Genomic DNA, 27,578 nt, shown 5'->3' with positions numbered 1-27,578 from the left:
ATTTCGTTTACATTCGATATCTTCGCAACTCAGTAATAGCTTGAGCTTGGTGCATAGTCCGCCTTTGTGCCTGGGAAAGCGCCAGCAGGAGGACTGCGCTCGTCTTCGTCCGCGCTGTCATCTTCGTTCCCTTCAAAGGCCTCGCTCGGGTCTGGAGGCGCCCGCATCCGAATCAAAGCATCCTCATCCAGCGCTGGGACAATGAACATCTTCGTTGTGTGATACTCGCGCCCAGAAGGCATGCTTGCGAGCAACGGTTCTGAAGGAGGTACCAGTTGAACGCCAACCTAGTATCGTCAGTCACACTCAAAACACCAGAAATAGAGGAGTAAACATACGGTATCATTCTGCTTTTCCCACTTCTTCAGCAACATATCGACAATTCGTCCCTCTTCAAACTTGCCGGCATCAGTACCCCAATCTACACCCTTTTCAATCTTGCGATCTTCCCTCTTCTCCTGCCACTCCTTTTTCAGTTTGGAGAAGCCAGACGCCTTCTTCTCTTCCTCCGCTCCTAATGATGCAAACCCTAGTTCCTTCTTTGCGCCCCGTAGCCACGCAATGCCCTCTCCTGTTTTGCCACCTGCCTCGGCGTCGCAGGCGAGGAACCGACAGGCTTTACCCTTCGCCGTCCGTCGCAAATCATCCACGTATTTCAACAAGTCGTCGTTGATCTTCGAGGAGCGACCCAGCATGGCTTGAGCTTTGGCAGCGTGTTCCGACGAGGCAAGGCACAGTCGAGCGAAGAGATGCGCGCGGACCTTGGGTATATCGACACCTCTGAACATCCAGTCCTTGCTCTGCTTATTTCTATCTTCTATTACGACGGCTGGGTATGGGTCGTCTTTCAGGACTGTAATGAGTGTAGCCTCAGCCATAGTCAACTCTGCCAACGCCCCCAAGACGGACGCGGATATGTCTACGGCCGCAGGCTGTGAATTATACTGTCCTGACCGGTTCACCAAGTATGTATGTATGGAGTTTGCTTCGAGAAAATGCTTCATGGCAGCACCGATGGCAGTCGCGCGTTGTTCGGGCGAGGGTACGGTCGCATTGTAGAGTGTATGCAACTGTGCTCGAGCCTGCAGGCTGTATACGTATGCCAGTGTCGACAGTGTATAGCATAGCTCGCTCTCCAGGCTCTTGAGCTTCACTCTTGCCGGTTCACGACCCGGTGTTGACGATCCCAACGTTGAGCGCCATTCCACTTCCAGCTCTTTGACCAAGACCAGGTCGATCTCTTCGCCGGCGCAGCTCGCACCACTCAAACCTGCGTCAAGGGCGAACAAATAAGGTATGTAGTCGTTAAGGGCGGATGTTACGGTGGAGAGGTTCGAGGCTTGTGAGGCAGGCGGTATGCGCTTGTGTCGCTTGAGCACATCGCGTAGGACGCCTCGCGCAGTGGTTGCGCAGTTTGGTAGGGAAGGGTGTGTGCTGCTGTTGAAGTAATCGGTAAAGGATATACTGGATGTAGTTGGCAGGACGAAGGGAAAGGGCATCTTGTGGGGAGTTGAATGTTGCTGTTCGGAGCGGTCGTTGATGCAGGTACGCGGTCGTAGCGGGGTTGAGGAGCTAGCCTTGGCTTCATTATATCATGGGCGTAGGAGCAACAAAGAGATCGGTGTACGCCTAGAACCGAACATGTCCAACTTTGAATGTATCACGTCAGTCAAAAGAAATATACGCACTGTACCACTGCAGTTGTACACTTGTTCCAATAATTCGTGCTACATCAGTCTCTCCTCCGGCATGTGTATGTACAGATTCGCCAGTAAGAGAGGGTCGTTGCATCTCTTCAGCAGATGCTTGTCGAACGCCATAAACCCTTGTCATCGTGCTGGTGGTATTTCCCGCTGCGTGCCGTGTATGGTCTATCCGTTGTCCGTCCTTTCCTGCGAGTGACCACCGCTGTTGGCGGATTGGCTTATCGCTTGAGCGCATCGTCGACGTAGTTCTGTTGTGCGAAGAGATATCCCTTGATCTTTGCGTCTTTGAGGAGCTCAAAGTAACGCTCTGTTCAGCCCGTTAGCCTTCGCTCCCTCATGTTCATACCTCCGTCAGGCGACCTTGCGCCGCTATATCCACCCCAGGGCACCAATAATTTTTTTTCTACCAAGCATGTTTTTCTAGTCCATAGATGTGACGGAATACCTACCTCGCAGATGACCACACTTCTCCAAATGGTTAACCCCCTCCCTCCTGTAGCACTTGCCCATCTCCTCCCTCACCAACCTCGCCATCATGCTCCTCACCCACTGCTCCCTGATAATGGCATCTTGTGCGCCCTTGAGCGCAGTGTTGTCCTCGTAATCGACACCATCAAAGGTTGGCGCAACCTTGGGCTTTTTGGCGAGGAAGAGTTCGGACTCTGGCGTCGGCATTGCGGCGGCAAGAGGGTGCGTTCGGAGTTGGAGGTCGTGTAAATGGTTTTCGAGGACTCCGTCGAGTGAAGATCTGTCGTGCGACGGGGCAATTGACGGCGTTGCGAGGTGTGGTAGTCGTGATGTTGTGAGCTTTGAAAGGGCCGAGCTGCGATTGGCGGTTCGTGCACGTGACATAGCATCACCACCTGCACCTTTCTGGCCCCAGTTCCGAGTCTGACATATTTCCTCTGTCCCCATGGATACAAGTATCTCATAGTTACGTTATCTCATCTTTATCCTTTTCCCTTCCTCGATCCCACCATTCTCCTACTGCTGCTCCTACACCAACACTCCAACCCATACCTGGCCGCTGATTCTCATTACCTTTCCTGCTTACGTTTCCTTGATATTTCCTATGCCATCTCGCGGGATCGATTTTGATCTCACGTATCGACGAGTATAACACGCGTAGTCTTTTGTCCCTCTCATCCTCACAAGCAGAGCATATGCACTCAAGTTTGATGGTGTGGAGAGAGTGTACACGACCATCTTTGCATGGCTCAATAGTGTTTGTCATTGTTGTCGGTAAATGTGGTGGTGGATTATCGACTTCTTGGGTAGCGGTAGGTGAGGGCGAATGCGGTGAAACAGTCCGATCATTTGTGTTTAGAGGCTGAGGAACGTTTGTAGCTGGTGTAAGACTCATATCCTGCGTCTTGTTCACGCCTATTGAGTTATTGAAACCTAAAGACTTTGATGTATCGCTGCAGCTGATCGTGATATCCGCTCCCTCTTCCGAGTTGTCCTCTGGCAACAACGTCCTTTGCGAGTCTGTACACCTGCGACTACCTCTGAACCCCGTATCCTCATCTTGACTCTGCACCAGGTCCTTCGGTCTCTTCCTAGTCTTTCTGCGTGTATCCTTACAGTGCCTAACCGGCGTCTCTGAAAAGGTCGAGTGGCCGCAACCGATAAAAATGTATAACCGATAGTAGCACATGGTGCAAATACAGAGCGGAGTCTGAAAGGATGGGCCTATGCCATAAGATATCATTGCACGGTGATGACATGTCTCGCCGAACACATCGTTCACGGAACGTGTGATAGGGCTGCTTTGTCTACTTCAATGCGGCTTTATTTAAATCGGTAGTCACAAAGACTTCTCAGCGACGGGTCGTGCCCTGTGAGTAAGTGGCAATGTGCGCAGGAACACAATATGACTGGGACGCTCTGACTAGTCTGCGACCTGGTTTGGGTTTTTGTGTCATGTCTTCGCATACGAAGAAGCGGTTTTGTCTGCAAACATACCTTAGCTGTAATGCATGTTACTGGTAAACACCATGATTTGTTTAGCGCAGCGGCACAAAACGTGAACAAGAACGCGAGACCTAGGTAAGACTAAGACGCACAGACAGCTCTTTGGCTTGACAGGGCTTTGGTTATTACAATATTACATACTATAGTATCTTTACAATCTACATCCAGAACTTTTGGTCCAAAACACCTACCCCATGCTTGGCGATATATGAATTCGTTGAGAATCATCATGCCGTCGTCTCCTTGTCCTTTGCAACATCAGGATCACTAGCTTGCGCTTCGGGGTCAAGCGGTAATGTCCCTTTGCTAGCTCTCTTCTTGCGCCTCTCTGCACGCTCGGCTTCCCTCTCGAGCCTCTTAGCCTTCTCTGCTTCGATTCCAGTCTTGGTCTCCTCGTGCTGCTTATTGAGCTTGTTGCGCGTGATCAAAAGACTGACTGCAAGTCCCACAACAGCGAACGCGACGTAGAGTATCCACATGGTACTTAGTGAGTCTGCGAAGGCCTTTCGCGCAATGGCCTTTTGCTCATTGGGGAGGGATTGGATGAGCCCGACGTTGGCGCCAGCGGAGCCTCCACCAAACCTCGCCGCGGTCTCAGCGCCAAGCGAAGCGGCAAGCTGAGACTGCTTTGACTTCATTTCGTTGTTGAAGACGACTCCCCCTACAACGACCGAGATTGCCGATCCGAGATTACGGGTAAAACCAAAAGTAGCGGTCGCAGTAGCGATGTCGCGTTTCTAGCAAGGATGTCAGCATCGATTATCTAACGAATAGCATCTGTAGTCGTTCTACAGCAACCCCACCCCTAGCGTCATGCTAGATGATCACATGTGCAGGAGCAGAAAAAGGAACCCAGGATGGAACTTACCGGCACAAGACTCTGGAGGGCGATGAGCGGGGATTGAAAGTTTGGACCAACCCCAATTCCAGCAATGATTTGGAATATGATGATCTTGGCCCAGGAAGTGTTGACGTCAAAATCGATGAAGAGTCCAAAGCCCAGTGTCATCAAGATCATACCAGACCAAATCATAGGCAGATACTGCCCAGTCTTCTTTATAAAGATACCGGTGAAGGCGGAAAGGAACGATAGCGACAGGGCAGTAGGTAGCAGGTAAACACCAGAAAGGATGGGTGTCGCGCCAAGCACGGCCTGGAAATAGAGTGGCAGGAAGTAGCTGCCGCTGATAAAAACGAAGGCATGGAAGAAACAAGTAGCCAAAGCAGCCAGATTTGAACGCTTCGAGAAGAGATCGAGGGGCATAAGAGGGTACGGTGCCACCCGCCACTCAATGAGGAAGAAAATGCCAATGACGACGGCTCCGAAGATGATGAGACACAGTACTGTCGCGGAATCCCAAGGGTGCGATATACCTCCGAATTCCAAGCCGAGTAGTAGCATAACAACTCCACCGACCATGGTGAGCGATCCCAACCAGTCGACAGCCTTGAGGCCTTCTCGGAGCGGCGTCCTTGGTGTCTTGATATCGAGGAAGAACAAAAGGATAAGAAAAGCGACTCCGTCGAAAGGTAGGTTGATATAGAAACACCATCGCCAAGAGACTTTCTGGGTGAAGAGCCCTCCAACGACGGGCCCGAGTGAACTTGCCAATGCCCACACACCACCAATGATACCAAAATATTGTCCTCGATCTCGCACAGAGAAGAGATCTGAGATGGCGATATTCACAAGTGTGATGAGGCCTCCTCCGCCAATGCCCTGAATTACTCTTGAAGCAATCAACATGTCCATATTGACGGAAACACCCGCAAGGAGCGAGCCCACGAAGAAAATCGCATTCGTGAGTAACAATATAGGCTTCCTTCCGAAGATATCAGATATCTTGCCCCAGATCGGTGTAGCTGCCGACTGTGCGATGAGGTATGCCGAACCTATCCATGTGTATCCCGCTGCGCTGTTGAACTCTGCCGAGATCGTAGGTAAAGCGGTTGTGACGATGGTGATGTCCAGGGCAACGAGCAGAACCGCCACAGCCAGAGAGAGCATGATCAAGAAGATCTGTAGCTTTGTTCTTTGCGGGTGTTCGCCATCTTGCGCACCAGGTGCTGTCGGCGCAGCAGCGGCGCCATTCGCTCCAGCCTCGGCCTCTCCTACACCTTTCTCGGCATTTTGTGTAGTTGCATCTCTTTCAGTAAGACTGACATCGGTCGAAGAAGGGCTCGTAATATCGTGATCTTTATTCGGCGCGTTCGCATCAAGGTGTGCGTCCCCAGCTGGGACTGTCGCATCGTGTGTTGCGCTCATATTAGATATTGCTAAGGCACGACTATTGAAAATTCCAAGTGTGACGAGGCCGTGACATGTTATAAGGGTGCACAAAGTGTAAAACTGTGTAAAACGTTTGCGACACGCGCTGAAAGAAACTGGGTCGTTCTCGCGCCTCTCGGGGCTCTGGAACACCGAGCAAGGAGCGTCATTGCGTACATATGTCACTGAGATCGATCGCGCAAAGCTGGATCATGTGTGGCTGCTGGTATGCATTTTGCCGGAAATAAAGCCCTGGGCTGCTGCAGTCCGCGGACTGGATAAACGCTCAAGAGATTGCCGTACGGTACTCCGTGTGATGTGCGACTAAGGATGCGCTTTCGACGTTCGTGGCCTCCAGGAAGGCGCAGTTCAGCCCTGAGGACCGAAAAGTTTCGACTGAGAAGTAGCTGTTGTACGAGGTTGCGCAGGCTAACAGGGTATGCCACACCGTTATCTTCGGCTTCCTACAAGAGGCATTGCCATAGACGTTGTGCGGCGGACTGACATGCGGCAGAGACGCAGTGACACATAACTGCCGCGGGGCGAAAACCTCATCAAAGATGCCGCGGGAAGAGAAAGGAGAGAGCACGATAGTTGTTTAATATCCCAAGTTTCTGATATTTACACCAAGGCCCTAAGCATATGATTACTTTTCAACCCCATCTCATCTCCACTGTAATACCCGTGGATAGCTTGTTCTTCGCGTGCTCTAGGGTGAGCTATGATTAGCACGTCGATAACTAGCAAAAGGGCATTTCAGTCGCATGGAGCTTAAGAGGGAGCTCGACCTTCACACCGAAACGTAGCGTGAAGCTATCTGCAGTCTTTTACTTTGTCAAAAAGATTGCATGCGACAAGGCGAGTACCTTTGGGGCTCCTTTTAGTGCGAGGTAACTACTCTTGACACGCACGCAAGATGTGGTTTTTACTACGATGTGCGTGCTTTGGTGTTGTCCTGCCCGAACAGGCTTCTAGGCAGTCTAGAAGTCAAAGACTGTTTACTTGGCTTGTTGACGTTCCGTTGGATGGAGAGAACGTCATTCTCCACAAAATCCCCAGGCGCCGAGCGAGGGATGCAGCGGACGCTCGTGTGGAGGAGCAGGCGTTTGGACGAGTACCATGAATGGTTTTCGTCATATGCTGAAGCATCGGTGAGGTCGCGGGGGGGGGAACTGGCTTGGTGTTGAGAAGCTAGATGTAGGGCTAGTCTAAGGTGCAGGACATGTCGAGTGGGGGATGCGTCGCATTGCAGATGGCTTTCGCATCTTTGTCAATAGCAGTCGGTCGAGTGGAGTCAACAATGTCAGCATACATCAGCAGTTGTCTCCCAAGGCTTCCCCGCAACCTTTATCCAACCTTTTCGGCGCCCTCGAGGTGCAGCAACGGCCGGACGCATGTCGGAGAGGACAGACCCCTGGCAATATGCTGCAAAGGACGCGAGGAGGCGTATCCACGCGAGAATGATTAGCAACGGTCTAGGCTTTTCATCCTTCTTTCTGTTGGGCTGCAGGCCGATCAACCGAAGCCTCTTCTGCAGCTACTCGATAGACTGCGCTGCAGCGCCTGTGCCCGGATGGCAAACGTCTTGCTCGACGCATTGCGGTGGAGCGATCGGTCCTTTGTGGCAGGCTCTGGGGTGTGACGTGAAAGCTGCCTTGACGGTACCAGACGGCTTATCATTTGCAGTTTGCAGGGGATCCTCTTACAAGGTTCCAAGGTCGTGAAATTCCCAGCCTAGCCGCAACCCCGCAAGCCTACTGGGTCTGCGGTTGATGGTTCTAGGTCGAAGCTTTCGCACCATCGCCGTCGCCATCCAAGCCTGTTGACAATCTCCTCCGCCACGCCTCCTACTACCAATCTCCCCCCAACAACTGCATTCACCCACGCCGTTGCGTCGTCACTCCGCATTCCAGAGAACGCACCACCTCAGTCCCTCCCCCGCAGCCCCATATACAACCGGCCAATATCCGCAGCCACTCTCAGCCACGAGCCGCATGTCGACACCGACCAGCCAGGGAATTTTCGTCGAGGCCGTGTGGCACAAGCTGTGATAGATATTGAGGCATTGACCGACGCCCGGCCAGTATGACGGCCATGTTGTCTCTCCCGCGAGACAACGCGCCCTTCCAACGCTCCCCCTCGTCCTCGTCGCTCGCCTACGACTCCTACAGTCCCATCCGCAAGAACCAGTACTCGCTGCCCGACTTGCGCTCCCCCTCGCTGAGCAGCTCCTCACGCACATCGTCAATGCATTCAACGCCCTCAAGTAGCGTCTCTCTCGACAAATCAGACGAGTCAAGCAGCGACGACGATGGCCTGTCGTTTCCAAACTACAGCTCAGCGCGGCAGTACAAAAAGGGTGTCAAGTCTATCGATGTGGTCTCGCTGAAGCCTGCAAGTGCAGCCATGCGACCGGGCACCCTCCCCTCACCCTCGCCCACCGAAGCCTTCTCCTCTGATACTCCCATGACCACACCCGACCCTATGCCCATATCCGAAGACGACACGGCAGTGCGCAAGGAGCCCTCACATCACGTCGACTACCTCTCATACGAGTGGCGGGAAGAGGACATCTGGTCATCGTGGCGGCATATTGTGGAGCACCGTAGCGTCTACGGTGAGCGCTCCAGGCTCGAAAATGCCTCATGGCGAACGTGGGCCAAGGCCCAGTTTAAGCTAAAGACGGTGTCGCCCGAAACATTGAATTGGTGAGTTCCGAATATTTCGATCTGCATCTTCGGCAGGGGTGTCGATCACCCCCATCCGTGCACCATCTTGCAGGTTTTTCGGTCTTGGGCTGTATTAACGAACCGCCTAGGCTAAAAGACGTGGACGTGACATGGCTCTACGGACCCATGCAGCCTGCCTCGAATCGCTTCTGCTCGCAACAGAATTCTGAGCCCGCTAGCCGCTTGTCCAAAACCAACTCGTTCGTCAATGGCGTCAAGAAGCCAATTCTCAAGAAGCGCAGCATGTCAGAAGCGATGCTACAAAAGTCATTGTCATCATCATCATTACTCCAACAGGCCGCCGAGTCGGTGCAGGCCCAGCAAACAACCGGTGTGACGCTGGAGTTGCGGAGGCCCCGACCAATCATTGGCCGTGTAACCCCCGATTTCCCCACATCCTCCACCATGTCCCGAGGTTTGCTCTGGGAAGGCACGGACTACTTCTCCTCCAAATCCACATCCGGACTGCACACGCCCGATCACGGAGAAAAACGGCATATTCGCTTCGATGACAAGGTCGAGCAGTGTATTGCTGTCGAGTGCAAAGACGCCGACGATGAAGAGGACGACTGCAACCACAACCCTTGGGCCAAGTACCAGGAAAACGATTCGTCATCCGATGAGGGCGTCGTGATGATGAAGCGATCTCGCCGGAAGAAGCCTCTTTCACGGACGCCCTCATCAGTCAGCATCAGCACTGACAACAAGACCATTGCGAAACTCCCATCCACGACGCTCAAGTATCGGACAGATTCACCCGACGTTACCGAGACTCAGCAATCACACTCTCTTGGTATGTGGAAGTCGCGTAGTGGATTGTCTCCATCGCCTTCGTCGGAGACCCTGAAGCCGTCAAACCCGTCACGAAATTTCCTGCTGGAGGAGGACGACGAAGAGAGTGAGGAGTACCTGAAGCCCTCTAGCGCTTACGGCTCGAAAAGGCCCGGCACACCCACAGCCTCTGATCCTTACTCATTACGACGCAGTGGGTCGTCTGCATCACTGGAAAGCGGCGGCCTTCGTAGAACACCATCGGGTATGTTCATGCCATTTGAGGGCGACGAAGAAGAGCCTCTGCCGCCTACTCTAATAGGCAGAGTTGTTGACACAGTAAACACTGCACGAGATATAGGGCATGTCATCTGGAATGCGGCATGGAGTAATTAGCACTTTGACTTTAGCGCATGGCGTTCGCGGCTTGTACTACTCTTACGGGAAGGACTTGGACGGGTAGCATACATACGCACATCATATCTTACGGCCTGGCTAGGCGGCGGAGTTCTGGGATACCTTGACTGAAGCGTCGTTGGCCACATGCATTGGTGTGACTATGGATATAGCTCACCCACAATCGATACCACATATATTAGTCAGCAGTGCTTAGTGATGCGTCCAACAGTACTCGGTGATGCGAATCTCTTGTGTTGGTCGTACAATGCATGGGCGTGATCAATGTGAATTTTGTTGTGCACAACGTGGCATGTCTGGAAGCCCCGTCGGAACTCAGGGATCAGCTTGCAGGGCATTCCTTATCTTGAAAAGTAATGGGTTCGGGAGTCCAAGAGTTGCGACTACATAGTACGTTGTTCTTCCAGTCTGGCATGTGCGCTAGTGATAGCGCTAAAGAGTGCTCCGCAAACAAAGAAGGAGCGAAAGCGAGTGTGAGAAGGTGCCTGGATGACGAGCGCCAACCCGCCGTGACTGTATACAATGAATGAATTGCTCAAGTGAAAGTGTATCAGATCAGGCCAGCTGTCACTTGCGTGAAGCAATTCCAGAATCATCCATGGCATATGTAGCCGTTGAGCGCATGGGGCGACTAGTGGCTGGTGGAGACATATGGAGCTTCGCTGCATGTGCCCGCGCCCGCTTCCTAAAGTGAAAGGTGTCCAAACCACATATTTATCAACCAGCTTCCCCCAAGCCTTCAGTCCGTGAACCCTTTTCCTCCACTTCAACCCAATTCAAGACCTCTGATCTATCCTAGACAGCAGGCAAGCACAATGCGTTTTGCAATTGGTGCTACCGTTGCGCTCGCTGCCGCCGTCGTGCGCGCAGACGATGCCAGCTCTTCCGAATCCGCATCTTCCTCGGCCTCTGTCGCAAAGCCTACCTTTACTGTACGTCTCTAGGATAACCAATCAACAAGTCACCGCACTAACACAATCTAGCCCACAAAACTCAAGGCACCTTTCCTCGAGCAGTTCACCGACGACTGGGAGTCCCGATGGAAGCCCTCGCACGCAAAGAAGGATGTCAAGGCCGACGATGAGGAGTGGGCATACGTTGGTACTTGGTCCGTCGAGGAGCCTTCTGTATTCAAGGGCATGGAGGGCGACAAGGGACTGGTTATCAAGGACAAGGCTGCTCATCATGCCATCTCCGCCAAGTTCCCCAAGGCCATTGACAACAAGGATGACACCCTCGTTGTTCAGTACGAAGTCAAGCTTCAGGGTAGGTTTCTCACCATCCGTTAGACTGTCGCAATGTCCTAACAAATGCATAGACGGCCTCGAGTGCGGTGGTGCGTACATGAAGCTCCTCCAGGACAACGCAGCTCTCCACGCTGAGGAGTTCTCCAACGCTTCTCCCTACATCATCATGTTCGGTCCCGACAAGTGCGGTGCCACCAACAAGGTACGAATCCTCTCGCAATCTGACGCTTTCAAGCTAACTTTCTAGGTCCACTTCATCTTCCGCCACAAGAACCCCAAGACTGGCGAGTATGAGGAGAAGCACCTCAAGAACCCTCCCATGGCCCGTATCGTAAAGACCACCAGCCTTTACACCCTCATCGTCAAGCCCGACCAGAGCTTCGAGATGAAGATTGACGGCGAGTCCGTTCGCAACGGTACTCTCTTGGAGGACTTCACTCCCTCCGTCAACCCCGACGCGGAGATTGATGATCCCAACGACACAAAGCCCGAAGACTGGGTTGACGAGGCCCGCACCGCTGACCCCGAGGCTACCAAGCCCGAGGACTGGGACGAGGACGCGCCATTTGAGATTGTCGATGAGGAGGCTACCAAGCCTGAAGACTGGCTTGAGGATGAGCCCACTACTATTCCCGACCCCGAGGCCGAGAAGCCTGAGGACTGGGATGACGAGGAGGACGGTGACTGGGTTCCTCCTACCGTTCCCAACCCCAAGTGCGATGAAGTCTCTGGTTGCGGCAAATGGGAGCCTCCTATGAAGAAGAACCCTGCCTACAAGGGCAAGTGGACCGCTCCCTTCATCGACAACCCGGCTTACAAGGGCGTCTGGGCTCCCAAGAAGATTGCCAACCCCGACTACTTCGAGGACAAGACTCCTGCCAACTTCGAGCCCATCGGCGCTGTAAGTTGACATCATCTTTACTCTACAAACTCTTTGCTAACTTGCCATAGATTGGTTTCGAAATCTGGACCATGCAGAAGGACATTCTCTTCGACAACATCTACATTGGTCACTCCATTGTCGACGCTGAGAAGCTCAAGGCTGAGACCTTCGACCTCAAGCACCCCGCTGAGAAGGCTGACGAGGAGGCCAACAAGCCCAAGCCCAAGGACACTCCCAAGTCGCCCTCCGACCTTGTCTTCAAGGATGACCCAGTTCTTTACGTCAAGGAGAAGCTGAACCTCTTCATCGAGATCGCCAAGCGCGACCCCGTTGAGGCTATCAAGTTCGTTCCTGAGGTCGCTGGTGGTATCGGTGTTATCGCTGTTACCATCTTTGCTATCCTTGCCTCCGTCCTTCTTGGCTCTGGCGCTGCTCCTTCCCAGGAACAGCTCAAGGCCCAGGCGAACAAGGCTAAGAAGGCTGCTGTTGACGCCAAGGACAAGGCCACTGAGGCTGTCGCCACTGGAGCTGAGAAGGCCCAGGCTGAGGTCAACAAGCGCACTACTCGATCAAACGCCTCTTAGGTAGTTTTGACTAAGGCGTGGGAAGCCAAGTACCCCACCGAAAAAGTAGGGTATGGGAGCAGAATATCAGAGGGTCCGTCTAGAGGATAACCTTGACCCTCCACGATTGGATTCTTGATTTGTAGTATCATATCATTTTGAGGTTCACGGCGCTATGACTATGTATTTAGGTTTTATTCCCAGGAATGGGATTTGCAGCGCCCGGGTACGGGTTTGGGAAAGATCGAGTATAAGAATCTATATTCAGATTCATCATTAAGCATTTTACGTATCAAACCTGTGTATCAGTGTACGTGACATGACATGACATGTGTACCCGTGGACACAGTAATAGGCGTGATGACCGGACATAAGAGCAGCGGCTATACAAACGCCGTACACGCCGCCGCGGAAGAGCATTGTGGATAAGCCTTCGATATCCACGAACCTCGGGAGTGGGAGGAGTGGGGCCAGCTCTAGAGGTCCGGAAACAGCTCCCAAAGGGCAAGCCGGAATCACTTTCCCTTAACAGCCGCAAGCGACGTGGACTCTTCTCTAATATCGTTCAATTTCCATGTCTTGATTATTTGGAGAACTTGTTCAATTTCAATTGCATCTCGCGTTGCTCCCCACATCCGGCAATCGACTTGCACCATGTTCTCCCGCACAGCGCTCTCACGCCTCCCAAGACTAACCGCCCGCTCGTCTCTCTCGCGCGCAGCTCCTCTGTGTACTAGGATGTCGTCGCCACTCAGCCAAAGCAAAGTTGCCGCACGGCGACTGCATGCCACGGCTCAGCATCTGAAGCCAGCATCTTCTGCGGCAGCCGAGTCGTACCCTATGAACCACGAGCCAATTCAGTCGCCCGCAGACACACAAAACTTTATCGATAATAAGTTCGTGGCTTCAAAAGCAACACAATGGATTGATCTACATGATCCCGCAACCAACAACCTGGTGACACGCGTACCCCAGAGCACAGATGAGGAGCTCAAGGCTGCAGTGGACAGCGCTGAGAAAGCCTTCAAGCCATGGAAGGAGACCAGCTTGCTTCACAGGCAGCAGATTTTGTTCAAGTACACACATTTGATCCGCGAGAACTGGGATCGCTTGGCTGCTAGCATTACACTGGAACAGGGCAAGACATTCGCGGACGCGCGTGGTGATGTGCTCCGTGGCTTGCAGGTTGCGGAGACTGCCTGCGGTATCACGACACAGATGACTGGCGAGGTTCTCGAGGTCGCCAAGGACATGGAGACACGCAGCTATAGAGAGCCGTTGGGCGTTGTGGCTGCCATCTGCCCTTTCAGTGAGTACACGACTGGTAGTAAATGAGGTTTGTGCTAACGTGCTACCCCAGACTTCCCCGCTATGATTCCTCTCTGGACCATCCCCATCGCCGCTGTTACGGGTAACACTGTTGTTATCAAGCCCTCGGAACGCGACCCCGGTGCCTGCATGATTCTTGCTGAGCTTGCTGAGAAGGCTGGATTCCCGCCTGGCGTTATCAACATTGTACACGGTGCGGCTAAGACGGTTGACTTCATCATCGACGAGCCCCGCATCAAGGCGATAAGCTTCGTTGGTAGCAACAAGGCTGGAGAGTACATCTACTCTCGCGCGTCGGCTCAGGGCAAGCGTGTTCAGGCCAACTTGGGCGCGAAGAACCACGCAGCTGTCCTTCCTGACTGCAACAAGAACCATGCCTTGAACGCCATTGCTGGTGCTGCCTTCGGTGCTGCCGGTCAGCGATGCATGGCTCTGAGCACTCTGGTTATGATTGGCGAGACCAAGGATTGGGTCCCGGAGATTGCTGAGCGTGCAAAAGAACTTTCGATGAACGGTGGCTTCGAAGAGGGCGCAGATCTTGGTCCTGTTATCAGCCCTCAGTCGAAGCAAAGGATTGAGGCGCTCATTGCGAGTGCCGAGGAAGAGGGCGCGACTATCCTCCTTGACGGACGTGGCCAGAAGCCCCCGTCCGACAAGTATGCCAACGGCAACTGGGTAAGTCGTTCTAATGTATGGGGTTGGCACTGTACTGACTGAGCCGTCTAGGTCGGCCCTACCATCATCGCCAACGTCAAGCCTCATATGAAGTGCTACACTGAGGAGATCTTCGGTCCTGTCCTTGTCTGCTTGAACGTCGAGACTATCGACGAGGCTATTGATATGATCAACGCCAACGAGTACGGTAACGGAACTGCCATCTTCACTCGCTCAGGTGCTACTGCCGGTCGCTTCCAGCGTGAGATTGAGGCTGGTCAGGTTGGTATCAATGTGCCAATTCCAGTGCCTGTAAGTTTTCCTTGAGCTTAGCAGTAGTAGACGTATACTAACATCAGCCAGCTTCCCATGTTCTCCTTCACTGGCAACAAGAAGTCGGTTGCGGGCGGTGGTGCAAACACATTCTACGGCAAGCCTGGTCTCCAATTCTACACACAACAAAAGACGGTGACAAGTCTGTGGAGGAGTGAGGATGCTGTTGCGACCAAGGCGTCGGTCAACATGCCTACGCACAGCTAGATGGTGGGCTGGAGAAAACAGATTATGGTATATCACAAATATGAAGAACAAGCAATGATCATGAATTGTGCGTGAGGATCATCTTGATGCGAAAGCGAAGTGTGTCCCGTGTGCAGGCCGGAAGTCCGGCGGGATGAGCCCAACAAAAGTCTTGGCATTTTTTGAAACGTCGCAGCCGTGGCTTGGAAGAAGCTTGCAGTGGGCGGTTACGGTTGTGGTATCCACCCCGGCGCATCATTCATGTCATGGTGATCTACAGTATGCATCGATTTGGCACTTTTCCCGTCCATATTTGATGCGCAACCTTAATGGCATTTTACACGTCTCAAAAAGCGGCAGAATGCGGATTTGCCAATCCCGATTCATGCAGCGTCCGGCTACTCGACTAGTCTTTTGTTGGATATGTATGCAGGCTTTGTAGCTAGTGGCATGGTGTACCAGACCTAACATTTGCGAGAGGCTGTGCTGGGATGCAGGACGAATACTGAATGCGAGCGAGCGAGTGCAATGCCGCGGTAGGCAGGTTGTGCTGTGCTGCCAATTAACGGGTGGTTGTTTGAAGTGTCTCAGGTGCAGAATGAATGGTGTTGTGGTGTTGTGGTGTTGTGGTGGTTGGAGATAACGGGGTTGGCTGGAAGCCAGGCAGAAAGCTAGACCGCATGCAATATTGAGACTATTGGAGCTTTCCAAATTTGCTGGAGTTGCTTGGATACGAGGCCGCTTGGTGGCGAGGTAGGCGGTGCAGCAAGACTTTAGTCTTCAAGTTCTGGCAGGAGGACAATTGACAAGTGACAATTGACGTGGTAAAGGATGGCTGGAGGTACATGTGGCATATGCACAGTGTAGAGAGGCGTGGAGAGCGATAAGAAGACCCCTGCACGGTATTTCAACTTATCATCGGCTTGCGCGTTTCAGAAGTCGTGCATGGGTGCGCGGATCCCCCAAGACTTAGCTCAATGGCTGGCTGGCCGTGATGACGAGTGAAAGAGCCCAACGCGCGTCGTAGTCAGCTCATTCAATCAACTCCCCAAACTCTCAATCTCACCCAAATTCTCATCACCTGCAATTGTCATCGCATTCTTGAACCTACTTGTTTGCTTCTGCGACGTTTCCCCGTCTCAGCTATTCATTAAAGTACCCACGTCGCGCGCTACGTGCACATCGCGCTCCCACCAAGCTCCGCAATACCCGCTCACCAGCCTCGTTGGCCGTAGCTTGTTAGACTTTCCCAAGAAAAAAACTGGGTATTGCCCAACGCCGCAATAATGGAGCAAGCGACTCAGCAGCAATCGCGCCCGCGCGGTCTCAGCTTTCACAGTAACAAGAGCAACAAAAGTCGCGACGTTGCAACTCCGAAGAGCCCTTCCAAGAAACACGAAAGGAAGACCAGCGACCATTACGATCCAAACTCAAAGGCGAATCCTAACGCCGCCATGAATGAACAGCAGCCCAGTAGGCCATGCTCGTCGCCGTAATCACATGGACTCTGCTGACGTGCCCCAGTCGCTGAGGCTCTCACCAAGCCCACTCTTGCCTCTCTCCGCTCGTTCCAGCATACCGACACGGCTGGTAACCCCATTGGTAAGTTGTGCTCTCGTCATTGTAAACCGTACCACGTCATCTAACGGCGCTCAGCCGATCCCGATCTCTCCAATCCCACACGTTCGCGATGGGAGCGCCCACTTGACACCATTCGCTCCTTCGAGGCTGCCATTGATGGCGAATATAGACGACGCGCTCAATCAATGCGCGCCGACCAGACCGATGTTATGAGCGGCTACGGAAGCCGACGGAGCAGCTACTACGGTGGCGGCGGCGGCGGCGGATACAACGACCAGAACCGTTTCTCGACCGCCAGCGGCTACTTCCCTCAAAGACAAACTCAGCGCGACAGCTACGCCGATGGTTATGGCCATGGTGGACCTGTGGGCGGACCACCGCAACGTATGCGATATGGCAACCGCATGCAGTCTGATCCGGGGTGGAACAACAGGCAAAGCCAACAAGGTGTTTATCCCGTGAACGGTTACCAACAGTCGCGCGATACAGTAAACACCAATGGCTCGAACGGAAGCCACAGCGACGGTCCATACTCCAACGACCCCAGCCACAGCGATAATAGCTCCATCGAAAGAGGCATTCCTGTGCAACCACCACAACAGGATATGAGTGGACAGTACGGATTCAACGGATTCGGAAGAGGCCCCATTATGGAAGAGTACGCACAGGAGCCGGGCCAGTATTCACAAGGCCCACAACCCCCAGCTCACGGCATGCCACCACCACCCCCAAAACATGCCACTCAGGCAGCACCGATCAAACTGGGCGGCGGTGGGCCGCCAGCCACTGAAAACACGAGGCCGGCCATGTTGTCCAAGAAGAGCAGCGATGCAGGCGAAAAGCGCAAGAGCTGGTTCAAGAGACGATTCAGCAAAGAGTAGGCCATGAAGGATAATCTGAAGGAAAACTTGGCTGGCTTCTACGAATAGCGCCCCCAGGATTCCGTTGAACGATGAGAGGCGTGGGTTTGCCATGATGATGAATGAATGTCTTCACCATGGGCTCTGGAGTCTTCTGGTCGAATCACTGTTACGCAACCCTGCGTACACAGCATGATGGCGTTAGTACGGCGTTTTAGGGATGCGGGAAGTACATGTTCCGCGATTGTCACTCCTTGTAGTTTTGAGATGTGCTGCTACAGTAGAAGCCCGCTCGATGAGCCGGCTGGTAATGTGGTAATCATAATGGTCTGATGAGCAACTTTGGTATTTGATTTGATCATTTTTGGGTGGTGCTGTGATTCTCGATATTGTCTCTCTGATTCACCGGCTTTTGTGATCAGCTCATGTGCCGCGAAGACAAATGTTGCGCATGCACTTTCCGGGCTATGGCTGGTCCTTCACCCAGTATGCATAGAAACCTCGGTTCCGGGCAAGAACTACAACTTCTTCTTAGACTTTTCCGCTTCTTCACGCATCTCTTCTTGATCGTCTTTAAACGCCATGACCACGTACGCGATCAAGACGACGTTCGCCATGAGTGCTGCCAAACCACCCGCCCATGTTGCGTTGCCTAGACAAAGTCAATACATTCTATTTCGTCACACAAGATAAACAACCCACCCTGGAAGACAAAGTTGACGGTAAAGAAGTACGTGCCGATTGGCAGCGTGATCATGGCAAAGGTGAAGCTCATCAACTTCCAAATAACTGATCTGTGGTCATTGTAAGCTACATGTCCATGCTGTTCCTACCAAAAGCGACTCACGATGGCACCGCTGGGGAGGTGTTGGACGGCTCGGGAGCACCCTTTCCATCGTAGTCTAGAGACGACTTCTCCTCGTTTACAATTCTTCTAGTCGTCATGTTTTGGGCCGTCGGTATGTCGTGGTGTTCTGTCTCGTGAGTGACTGACAGGGCCCCGTGCCGAATCCAGTAACGTAATTGAACAGGCTCAGGCTCGGGAAGGTCCAAGCTCAAGGATCTCTCTCAACGCGTAAAGTGGTTCTCTTAACGCGTGAATTGTTTATGGTGATCCCCGTCCCAAGGCAAACCCTTCTTTCCCTGCCTGCGCTTCTAGTACAAGGTGTTTTGGTCTACACGGCTATGCCCCCTGCTTTGTTCAGCACTCCGCGCCTTTGTTTGTTCGCTTGAGCCATTGTTTTCTGCATCTTCCTTTGCTGTCTTCTACTCTTCCACCGCGAACGAGGCGGCAAAAAGCCGATTACAATACCACCACTACGCCCCCCCTCCACCTCAACTCCCTATCATAATACGGTTACACAATGTATCGTCGCGATCCTATACTTTCGTCTTCACCACCGCCAGTCGCAACGCGCGCTTCTTCGCAAAGCGACGACGAGCGAGACACCTACGTCACGCAGCCTACGCAAATCCTCGGGGAGCGCTCGCCCTTCTTTGCGGCGCCGTCTGATGCCACGCAACCCACACTCATAGTCACACCGCGCGCTCATCCAGTCCAGCCCGCAGCTTCCTCGTCGCAATTACAAGTCCCGCGTTCCTCGCCCGCCCCGCAGCGTTCCTCGCCGCCTGTCATGTCGCCTTCGCAATCGCAACGTCCATATGGCGGTTATAGCAACCCAATGGCACCCCCTGGTACAGGCTTCTTCCCCCCACAAGCGGTTCGCAAGCCAGTCGTTGATCTTACCTCGGACGATCCGCCTGTCGAGCGCGACCCGGACGAGGACGAGTCGGAGTACAGGTCTAACATACCATTGTCCAAGATTGAGATGTCTATGACATCGAGGATCGAGGAGACACCACAGAAGCCGACTTGGGATCTGTCGAGTTACAAGTACGGCAACGACCAGTCACGCAAACGGTCAGCAGAACAGTATGGTTCGAGTACACCACCCAAAAGACAGAAACCTATGCAGCCCCAAGGCGGCCCTTCACGCGCTATACCTATAGACCTGACGGAAGACAAAGAAATGACCATGGAAGATATTCATGACATCAGCATGTACGCGAAGGTCAATCGACTGAGAGCTATATATCCGAATCGCTCTGTCAAACAGCTACACGACGCCTTGACTAAGAGAAAGGGCAACTTCAATGATGCTTCCGAGTATCTGGCGGAGCAAGAGTCGGAGGATGAGCTGCTTCGGTCTTCCCCTCAACCAGGCGTGGCCCGTAAAAGCTCAGCGCCAGTCGTGAAGAAGACGGCACAGCGCGGGTTGAAGCAACCTGTGCAGTCATTGCAGAACAAGTACTCGAAATTGGGCGCGACTCAGAACAGCCCGGTCAAGATCGACAGTCCCGAGAAGGAGCCACCGAAACAGAAACGTAGACTCAAGAGCGGAAAGGATCGCAAAAAGGCCGTATTCTCGCCTTCACCCGAGCCCATACCCCAACGACCGCAACAGCAACCGAAGAAGGAAGCGCCGATCGTTGTCTCTTCCGACGAGGACGAGGGTATTGCTGCCGATCTCGTTGTCGACGACGACTCGGAAGCAGGTGGCTCAGTGGCAGAGAACAATTTTGATGAAAGTGCCTTGTTGAACTTCTTCAATACCTGTACTGTGGAGGCCATGGTCGACTTGTCAAGTCACAAAGAAGAGGATGTCAAGGAGATTTTCAAGCAGCGTCCGTTCGCTTCTCTTGACGCTGTTCGTAAAGTCCATGTAGATCTTACGCCAGTAGAAAAAGGCAAGAAGAAGGCGCGCAAGCCACGCATAACAACTGGACAACGGCTTGTGGAATCTACCGAGGGCATGTGGAATGCATACTCCACAATTGACTCGGTTGTTCAGCAGTGCGAAGCCCTGGGCAAGCCGATGGTCGCAGGCATGGCTCGGTGGGGCATTGATATCTTTGGCGCTTCTACGGAGGATGGAGTCGAGTTGACGAGTCTGGACGATAGTAGCGATACGAACTCTTCTCGCGACTCGGGTTACCATACCCCCCGGAGTGCCAACGGCAGCGATACGGAGTCTAAGAGTATACGGAAGGCCGTCAGTCGCTCGAAGCTCTTGACACAACCGGCAAACATGAACGACGACATCGAACTCAAAGATTATCAGGTCGTAGGCCTCAACTGGCTGAACCTCCTATGGAAGACCAAAACTTCAGGCATTCTGGCCGACGATATGGGTCTGGGAAAGACTTGCCAGATTATTGCTTTTCTGTCACATCTTAAAGAGCAAGACGAGGGGAGGCCTGCGCTTATAGTTGTGCCTGGATCGACACTGGAGAATTGGTGTCGTGAGTTTGAACGTTTTTCCAAGACGATCAACTTTACGCCGTACTATGGATCACAGGCGGAGCGGTTCTCGCATCAAGAAAGCATCCTTCACAACATCAAGCAAAGAACGTGCGATGTAATCATTACGACGTACGATCTTACCTTCAGGAAGGAGGACCTAGCCTTCCTTAGGAAGTGCAGACCCGAGATTTGTATCTTTGACGAAGGGCACATGCTTAAGAACGCCAACACAATTCGGTACAAGAGTTTGATGAAGATTCAGGCAACTTGCAGGATCTTGTTGACAGGAACTCCGCTTCAAAACAGTCTTCAGGAGCTCATGTCAATCCTGGGTTTCCTGATGCCGCAGGTGTTTTATGGCGATCAGCAGGAGGAGGTTCAGGAGATGTTGCAGATTTTATTCAAGCACAAGGCCAAGACTATGGAAAGCGATTCACATAGCTCTTTGCTTTCTGCGCAGCGTATCCAACGCGCTCGTACGATGCTGACGCCTTTTATTCTCCGAAGAAAGAAGGCTCAGGTGCTCAAGCATCTACCGAAGAAGACCTCCCGTGTCGAGTACTGTGATCTTACCGGTACACAGAGGACGCTCTACAATGAGCAGTTGACCAAGCAGCGCAAGATTCTTGAAGACCGAGCGGCAGGCATACCCGTCAAAGACCACGCCAACGTCATGATGAAGCTCCGGCAAGCAGCCATCCACCCCTTACTCTTCCGTCACCGGTACAACGACGAAAAGATCCGAAAGATGTCCAAAGCTTGTCTCAAGGAAGAAATGTTCGCCGAAAGCAATCCAGACATCATCTACGAAGAACTCGAGCTGTACCAAGACTACCAATGCCACCAACTCGCCTCCAAGTACCGCGCGCTTAAGAAATTTGAGCTCAAAGACCACGAATGGATGGACTCTGGCAAAGTATCTGCACTTCTCGCCTTGCTCAAGAAGTACAAAGAAAACGGCGACCGCGCACTAGTCTTCTCGCAATTCACATCTGTCATGGATATCCTCGGCTGGGTCTTTGATGACCACGACATCAACTTTATGCGCATGGATGGCTCCACCCCGATTCAAGAACGCCAGTCTCTCATGGACGTCTTCTACCAAGACGAATCTATTCAACTCTTCATGATCAGCACGAAGAGTGGTGGTGCAGGTATCAATCTTGCCTGCGCGAACAAAGTCATCATCTTCGACTCGAGTTTCAATCCTCAGGACGATATTCAGGCGGAGAATCGTGCGCATCGTGTGGGTCAGACGAGAGAAGTTGAGGTGGTTAGATTGGTCACCAAGGGCACGGTCGAGGAGCAGATTTACGCGCTTGGTGTGAGTAAGCTGGAGTTGGATAAGATGGTTCAGGGTGAAGATGCAGACGAGGGGCCCAAGGGCAAAGGGAAGAAGAAGGATGATGCGGGGGCTGCAGCCGGCGGGTTGAGTAAAGCTGAGGAAGCGGGTATCGAGGCTGTGGAGAAGATGATGATGGCGCAGCTCAATGCGCCGCCGGCTGGAGATGAAGACAAGGGAGATGAGGGTGCAAATGTTGAGGGGGATGTTAAAGAGCAATTTTTGCATGGCTTGAAGAAGGCGGGTTTGGATGTCGCTGCTTAATTCAACGCTGCTAGTATGATGGGGTAAAGCGGACGGAGTGTTGTTGGTATACGTTTTGAAGGGGTTGTTCTCGATGGGCAGACGGCTTGATTAGACGTGGTTTTCCCTGTATTGCATAGTCGGCATCCAGCGTTGGCGTTCATGAGGCATCATGTTGAGTCAAAACATCCAGCATTGTCCAAACATGATTATACATATTCTTCTACTACAATATTAGACTTGAAACTATATACAGCGCCGCGTGTTCCAGTATCCATACATCCTCAACCTTAGTCCTTTACACTCACACCAGCTTTACTGGCATCCTTAGCACCCTGTTTCTGCGTCTTTGGCGCATCTTCTTCATCTTCCTCTGAACTCTCTTCCTCTTCATCGCTATCATCCTCTTCTGAAGTCTCCTCTGCTCCGTCTTCCTTAGCCTGTGTTGCTGGTTTCCCTTTTGTAGCCAATGGTGCCGGTTTCTTCTCATCTTCGCTGTCCTCCTCTTCACTCTCTTCTTCCTCCTCGTCACTATCTTCCTCTTCTTCACTGCTCTCCTCAGTAGCCGTAGGCGCTTTCGCGTCTGCCTTTGCCGAGGTCTTAGCCGCGGTAGTTACTTCATTCGCATCATCCTCCTCCTCTGAACTCTCCTCCTCGGATTCTTCCTCGGATTCTTCCTCTGATTCTTCATCCTCCTCCTCCTCCTCCTCCTCCTCCTCCTCCTGCTCCTCCTTTTTCGTCGAACTTATTGGGCCAGCACTAAGTGCAGGGTTCTTTGCGTCTTTATGCATAGACGGAGGTGCATGTACAGGTTTCTGCAGATCCGAGAGCTTGGGAATACTCGGTTGCGCTGCAGCCTTTGTGCCCTTTGTGCCCTTCGACTTTGTATCTTTGCTCTTCGTGTCTTTGCTACTTGATGACTTCGACTTTGACTTTGCTGGGGCCTTTCCAAGACCGAAGAGACCTCCTGTTGGTTTCCTTGTAGACTTTGCCTTGGAGTCCTTTGAGGATGTGGGTTTTGCTTTGGTATCTTTTGTCTTGCTGTCCTTTGCTTTCGCGTCTTTTGCCTTTGCGTCTTTCGCTTTAGTGTCTTTGCTCGTGCTCGGTGTAACGGCTTTCGCGTCTTTCGTCGTCGTACTAGATGTAGCGGGTTTGGCCTCCGTCTTGGTGGTTGAGACAGCAGCCTTTGTGTCTTTCGTCGCGGTCGGCGTAGCAGGCGTCGCAAGCTTCGGCGTCTCGGGCAATGGGACGGATTTCGGTGAGAGAATCCCACTAGGATCTTCTTTTGTAGGGCTTTTCTTCGACGTCGCTGAGGTCGGGGTGTTCGTCTTCTCTGCCAGCAATGGGTTCGTAGTTTTGATGTTGCTTGGGATGGGCTTCAACGAAGCGGCCTTCTTCGCAGCTTCAGCACCCAGCTCACGGAGCGCCAGGTTTGTCTCCAGACTAGGTGTGACAACATTCTCCTTCTTCGCAGCTGCGCTCGTGGATGAGAAAGAAGAGGTGGTTGTAGCAGGCGCAGCCATAGGCGGGGGTCCGGGTTTCGCAGGAAAGGGGGTGAAGGCTGATGTGACGCCCAGCGCTTCTCGGATCTCGTCGTACTCGTTCCATTCTTCGATCTCTGTGATGCCCTGTGTGATGAATATTAACCTTCCGTCCTAGCTATGCGCTGTCTTTTATACCTACTCCTAAGACATATCCCTCCTTGACTATCAACGGTAGCTTCTTCCCGCTTGCTCTCCGCTGGAACAGCTTCTTTGCGAGTTCATCTGTCGCTGTATCCACTCCCTTGAATGGGATTTTGTTCGCTCTCAGAATTGTCTCAATTCGGGAGGTAGCTGTGACGATGTGGGAAGAACCGGCGGTAAGTGAAGTGAAAAGGTAGATTGTTGGATCGTTATCGTACCTAGATAACGGTGTACGAAGTCAGCGTATGTCTCACATGCAACTTGTCCAGGGACATTTCTTACACGCTGAGCTCCGTCATTGTGATGGCTTGGGCGACGTCGATGCGGGGTAGGTAGTGTTGTTGTACGCGACACCAAGACGATGGAAACAGAAGAATTAAAACAGCGAATGGGTGTATGTTTGCGCAGACTTTATAGAGCTAGAGACGACGTGTCGCAACTGTAGTTTCACAGCAATGCTAGATTCAGGGTCGCGCTTGACCATGCGTCGATCCCCGCTGGACCCTGCGCACGTGCACTGCATAAAGTCCGAGTATAGTCATGTCCGTCTTCAAGCTAGGTTGTTTCACTACTCAAGGGTTTAACTGTAGTTTATGGGTGCCAGTACTTCAACTGCTCACACATTTGCGTAGCAATCAATACAATCCTGCTGCCTCTGTAAGTGTTTCTGTGATGTTCCAATTTAACTCCAGCGATCCACAGCACACACGAGTAATGATAGTTACGCCCAAGCACAACCATCATAAAGAGATATGCTTGTATTATTATTCATATCGAGCGAATGACATTACATACTATCAGGAAAAAAACATAACTAGTACTTCGTTTCTCTTGACTAGACATTATGCGGGCGTGGGACCATTCGAGAATTTGCCAGCAAGAACAGTCATTAGGGCGTCACTGACTTCGAATTCCTCGAGGACTGCGCCAAAGCTAGACAACATCAGTAAATACTCTGATCCAATCACCTTGCTTTCAACTTACCCGTAGCAGCGGACTTTGGCAAGAAGCTCTGTTTTTATGAGCTCAATGTCCTGTTTGGAGAGATCCCGAATGTTCTCGTCTTGTAGGATCTTCGCCCAGGCCATAATAGGCGTAATCTCCCCATCAAGGGGCAGACGGTTGCTGAGATCGAGCAGCTTCATCAAATCCGGCATCTTGACGTCCGGCATCTGATGTGGATACTTCTCCTCTGGGCAATTCGTGATATGCGCGTCGGGAGGTGCCGTGGCCATGAGCGCATGGCCGCTAATGTTCTCGTCGGCGTCGTGGGCGCGTACCATTAAAAACTGCATGTGGTCCATGCAAGGTCGCTCGAGCCTGTCAGACGCAATCGTCAGAACAGAGCTTGTAAAGATAAAGAATGACGTACGGAAGTCGAACAGAACGAAGAGAAAAGACGTAAGCGCATTACTGCTGGGGTGGAGGAGAAAGGTAGGGCGATCGGTCGTACGTTAAAACGAAGTCTATCCCAATCTGGTCATAGTCAAGCCCGTGCTGTTGTTGGTGATGCGTCTGTTGGGCTTGTTGTTGTAGAGTCAAGGGCTGACCGCTCATACCATCATGAGAACCTGATCCGCGTGTTGGTGATGATGTATAGCCAGTTGATGCTGATCCTGGCCCGTAGCCTGATACACTGCCCGTAGAACTTCCATAGGCAGAGCTATCAACTCTGCCCATGCCGTTGCTCGCCGGGCTGGAAGTGTCGAAGGAAATGCCATGTGCCATGAGCAATTCTCTCAGTCGTCGGTTCTCTTCTGCGAAAGCGTCTCGTTCCCGTGATGTAGCGGCAAAGGTGTCCTTTAGACGTATCACCTCCTGTTCGAGGGCCTTGATGTACAATTCTTTTCTTTCCCGATGTGTTCTTGCCGACGAGTTAGTGCGTGATATCGCCCGTGCCATTCCTGAGTTTACCTTTGTGCCTGACGGTTCAGCTCTTGTCGCCGTGTCAAAGCAGGCTTGCTATCCGGTTTAGGTCCTCTTCTTTTCGGTGGCTGACCATCTTGCAAGGGTTAGTAACCCAATCGAGCCGAGACGTTGGTCGACGAACCTCTCGTAGTCTTTTTGTCAGTCAGACTCTTGAAGAATCCAAATTGCGCCAAAGGACTTTTGGATTCGCTGCCTACAGATTGCCACTGCCCTGTACTCTCCATGTCCGACGCAAATCCAGCCAAGCTACCTCTCCTGCTGCTGCTCATACTCATCTCTGAGAAACACTCGGAAGGTCGACGAGAAGCGGCAGGAGAAGGGTACTCGTTGGCAGCGCCGGATGGAGAGTAGATGGGCGCCATGGTCAGCACGTGCGCATCGGGCCAGGACATATAACGAGCATGCGACATGGTGTTTCGGTATTATGCGGAGGATTAAGAAAACAAAAAGAAATTAGGTACGTGTATGTGTGATAAGCTTGGACGGGAAATGAAGGTAGTGCAGCCATGTATATGTAGTGTCTCCAGAGCCTTGTATCGACTGAGGCACGCAAGAGTTCCCATGCTGGTTTGTCGTTCATGCGCCGTTGTCAACGTCCGGCATGCAGGCGAGCCGTGAGGCACGTGTGCAACGTTCATGCTGACACCTGTAAAGCTTGCCCTGACGAGACTGGTCTTGTCTCTGCAGCACGTTTCCGGGAGTGGGGAGAGGACGCAAGAGTGCTTCAACAGGAGCGGACCAATGGTGGAGGGCGTCTCCGCGTGCCAAGAACAAGGTGTAGGAGTCGCGAAGCGGAGACAAAACAGATCCAACGTCAAAACACCGAGGGATTAAAGCACTGGAGAACGCCAAGAGAGAGCCTACATACCACTGCTATTTTCGCGATAATTCGCGTCCCCAGAGGAGGGATCGGTCTTGATAGTCGTAGCCATGCTATGTGAGCTGCATTGATCAACACGCACACCTATGGATACAACGGTTGTCTCTTTCGGCGCCGAATTGGCGGAGAAGCCGTCGAATTGCAGTGAGCGATACGCTAGAGGTTGGTCAGTCCACAAGTCGACGTTGAACCCCTGCGCACATCCGAAACGTACAACTGTCTGTATCGTCGGCACCCAACAATGACGATTAGACAGGCCGCAGTGAGACGCGTCTTTGTGGTAGAATGGCTGAGCAAGAAGACTTGGGGCTTACATCTGGTTCTCAATGTTGCCGAGGTTCAGTACCTGGTGCTTCCGAGTCGAGCGAGACGGCGATGAGGGAAAGATGGACGTAATGGGCGACAAGTGGTCGACGCAATTGAGACAAGCGATGGTGCTCTTGGCGTCGCAGAGTCGGGTGTAGCACAGCAGAGGGCAAGCTGGTCTGAAGGATGTGCCAGGGATAACTCTTACACTTGCAGTGCGATGTTCAACGCGATTTAGTAGCAAGCCAGGCACGAAATAATGCACTACGCACTGGAAGATCGTCGGCGGGAACACAGCCCAAGCTAACGATTTGGAATCTGCGTGATTCCGGGCCTGGAGGTTGGAAGATGAGGCGGTCAGTGCACAAGATCGAGCCGAACAGTTTT

General features: G+C 52.5%; 11 protein-coding genes across 11 annotated transcripts; 5 read left to right on the top strand and 6 right to left on the bottom strand.

Moving 5' to 3' along the window:
• Positions 1 to 29: 29 nt before the first annotated feature.
• On the bottom strand, positions 30 to 1,499 carry ALTATR162_LOCUS7261 (uncharacterized protein; the record flags this gene model as incomplete). Its single annotated transcript, XM_043314889.1, has 2 exons — positions 30 to 287; positions 339 to 1,499. The coding sequence occupies 2 exons, from the start codon at positions 1,497 to 1,499 to the stop codon at positions 30 to 32; spliced, it is 1,419 nt and encodes a 472-aa protein (XP_043170824.1).
• A 425-nt stretch (positions 1,500 to 1,924) lies between these two features.
• ALTATR162_LOCUS7260 (uncharacterized protein) lies at positions 1,925 to 2,381 on the bottom strand (the record flags this gene model as incomplete). Its single annotated transcript, XM_043314888.1, has 2 exons — positions 1,925 to 2,013; positions 2,156 to 2,381. 2 exons carry the CDS (start codon positions 2,379 to 2,381, stop codon positions 1,925 to 1,927), a joined length of 315 nt encoding a protein of 104 aa, XP_043170823.1.
• Positions 2,382 to 3,907: 1,526 nt separating this feature from the next.
• Positions 3,908 to 5,946, bottom strand: ALTATR162_LOCUS7259 (uncharacterized protein; the record flags this gene model as incomplete). The annotated part of the gene is made up of 2 exons (XM_043314887.1): positions 3,908 to 4,417; positions 4,549 to 5,946. 2 exons carry the CDS (start codon positions 5,944 to 5,946, stop codon positions 3,908 to 3,910), a joined length of 1,908 nt encoding a protein of 635 aa, XP_043170822.1.
• A 2,088-nt stretch (positions 5,947 to 8,034) lies between these two features.
• Positions 8,035 to 9,845, top strand: ALTATR162_LOCUS7258 (uncharacterized protein; the record flags this gene model as incomplete). Its single annotated transcript, XM_043314886.1, has 2 exons — positions 8,035 to 8,657; positions 8,768 to 9,845. The coding sequence occupies 2 exons, from the start codon at positions 8,035 to 8,037 to the stop codon at positions 9,843 to 9,845; spliced, it is 1,701 nt and encodes a 566-aa protein (XP_043170821.1).
• An 836-nt stretch (positions 9,846 to 10,681) lies between these two features.
• On the top strand, positions 10,682 to 12,580 carry ALTATR162_LOCUS7257 (uncharacterized protein; the record flags this gene model as incomplete). Its single annotated transcript, XM_043314885.1, has 5 exons — positions 10,682 to 10,798; positions 10,850 to 11,132; positions 11,185 to 11,315; positions 11,361 to 12,014; positions 12,065 to 12,580. 5 exons carry the CDS (start codon positions 10,682 to 10,684, stop codon positions 12,578 to 12,580), a joined length of 1,701 nt encoding a protein of 566 aa, XP_043170820.1.
• A 633-nt stretch (positions 12,581 to 13,213) lies between these two features.
• Positions 13,214 to 15,082, top strand: ALTATR162_LOCUS7256 (uncharacterized protein; the record flags this gene model as incomplete). The annotated part of the gene is made up of 4 exons (XM_043314884.1): positions 13,214 to 13,868; positions 13,920 to 14,563; positions 14,615 to 14,854; positions 14,906 to 15,082. 4 exons carry the CDS (start codon positions 13,214 to 13,216, stop codon positions 15,080 to 15,082), a joined length of 1,716 nt encoding a protein of 571 aa, XP_043170819.1.
• A 1,265-nt stretch (positions 15,083 to 16,347) lies between these two features.
• Positions 16,348 to 17,523, top strand: ALTATR162_LOCUS7255 (uncharacterized protein; the record flags this gene model as incomplete). The annotated part of the gene is made up of 3 exons (XM_043314883.1): positions 16,348 to 16,534; positions 16,586 to 16,663; positions 16,718 to 17,523. 3 exons carry the CDS (start codon positions 16,348 to 16,350, stop codon positions 17,521 to 17,523), a joined length of 1,071 nt encoding a protein of 356 aa, XP_043170818.1.
• A 497-nt stretch (positions 17,524 to 18,020) lies between these two features.
• On the bottom strand, positions 18,021 to 18,447 carry ALTATR162_LOCUS7254 (uncharacterized protein; the record flags this gene model as incomplete). The annotated part of the gene is made up of 3 exons (XM_043314882.1): positions 18,021 to 18,154; positions 18,205 to 18,296; positions 18,350 to 18,447. 3 exons carry the CDS (start codon positions 18,445 to 18,447, stop codon positions 18,021 to 18,023), a joined length of 324 nt encoding a protein of 107 aa, XP_043170817.1.
• A 419-nt stretch (positions 18,448 to 18,866) lies between these two features.
• On the top strand, positions 18,867 to 22,412 carry ALTATR162_LOCUS7253 (uncharacterized protein; the record flags this gene model as incomplete). Its single annotated transcript, XM_043314881.1, has 1 exon — positions 18,867 to 22,412. The coding sequence occupies one exon, from the start codon at positions 18,867 to 18,869 to the stop codon at positions 22,410 to 22,412; it is 3,546 nt and encodes a 1,181-aa protein (XP_043170816.1).
• Positions 22,413 to 22,681: 269 nt separating this feature from the next.
• ALTATR162_LOCUS7252 (uncharacterized protein) lies at positions 22,682 to 24,375 on the bottom strand (the record flags this gene model as incomplete). Its single annotated transcript, XM_043314880.1, has 3 exons — positions 22,682 to 24,019; positions 24,075 to 24,294; positions 24,359 to 24,375. The coding sequence occupies 3 exons, from the start codon at positions 24,373 to 24,375 to the stop codon at positions 22,682 to 22,684; spliced, it is 1,575 nt and encodes a 524-aa protein (XP_043170815.1).
• Positions 24,376 to 24,918: 543 nt separating this feature from the next.
• ALTATR162_LOCUS7251 (uncharacterized protein) lies at positions 24,919 to 26,415 on the bottom strand (the record flags this gene model as incomplete). Its single annotated transcript, XM_043314879.1, has 7 exons — positions 24,919 to 25,009; positions 25,061 to 25,268; positions 25,357 to 25,396; positions 25,449 to 25,552; positions 25,636 to 25,940; positions 25,991 to 26,078; positions 26,127 to 26,415. The coding sequence occupies 7 exons, from the start codon at positions 26,413 to 26,415 to the stop codon at positions 24,919 to 24,921; spliced, it is 1,125 nt and encodes a 374-aa protein (XP_043170814.1).
• Between the last annotated feature and the right edge of the window lie 1,163 nt (positions 26,416 to 27,578).

The sequence above is a fragment of the Alternaria atra genome, assembly GCF_907166805.1.
Source record: "Alternaria atra isolate CS162 genome assembly, contig: 28, whole genome shotgun sequence".
Taxonomy (NCBI): Eukaryota; Fungi; Ascomycota; class Dothideomycetes; order Pleosporales; family Pleosporaceae; genus Alternaria; species Alternaria atra.
Note: the sequence above shows the minus strand (reverse complement) of the source record. Positions and strands in the feature narration are given on the sequence as shown.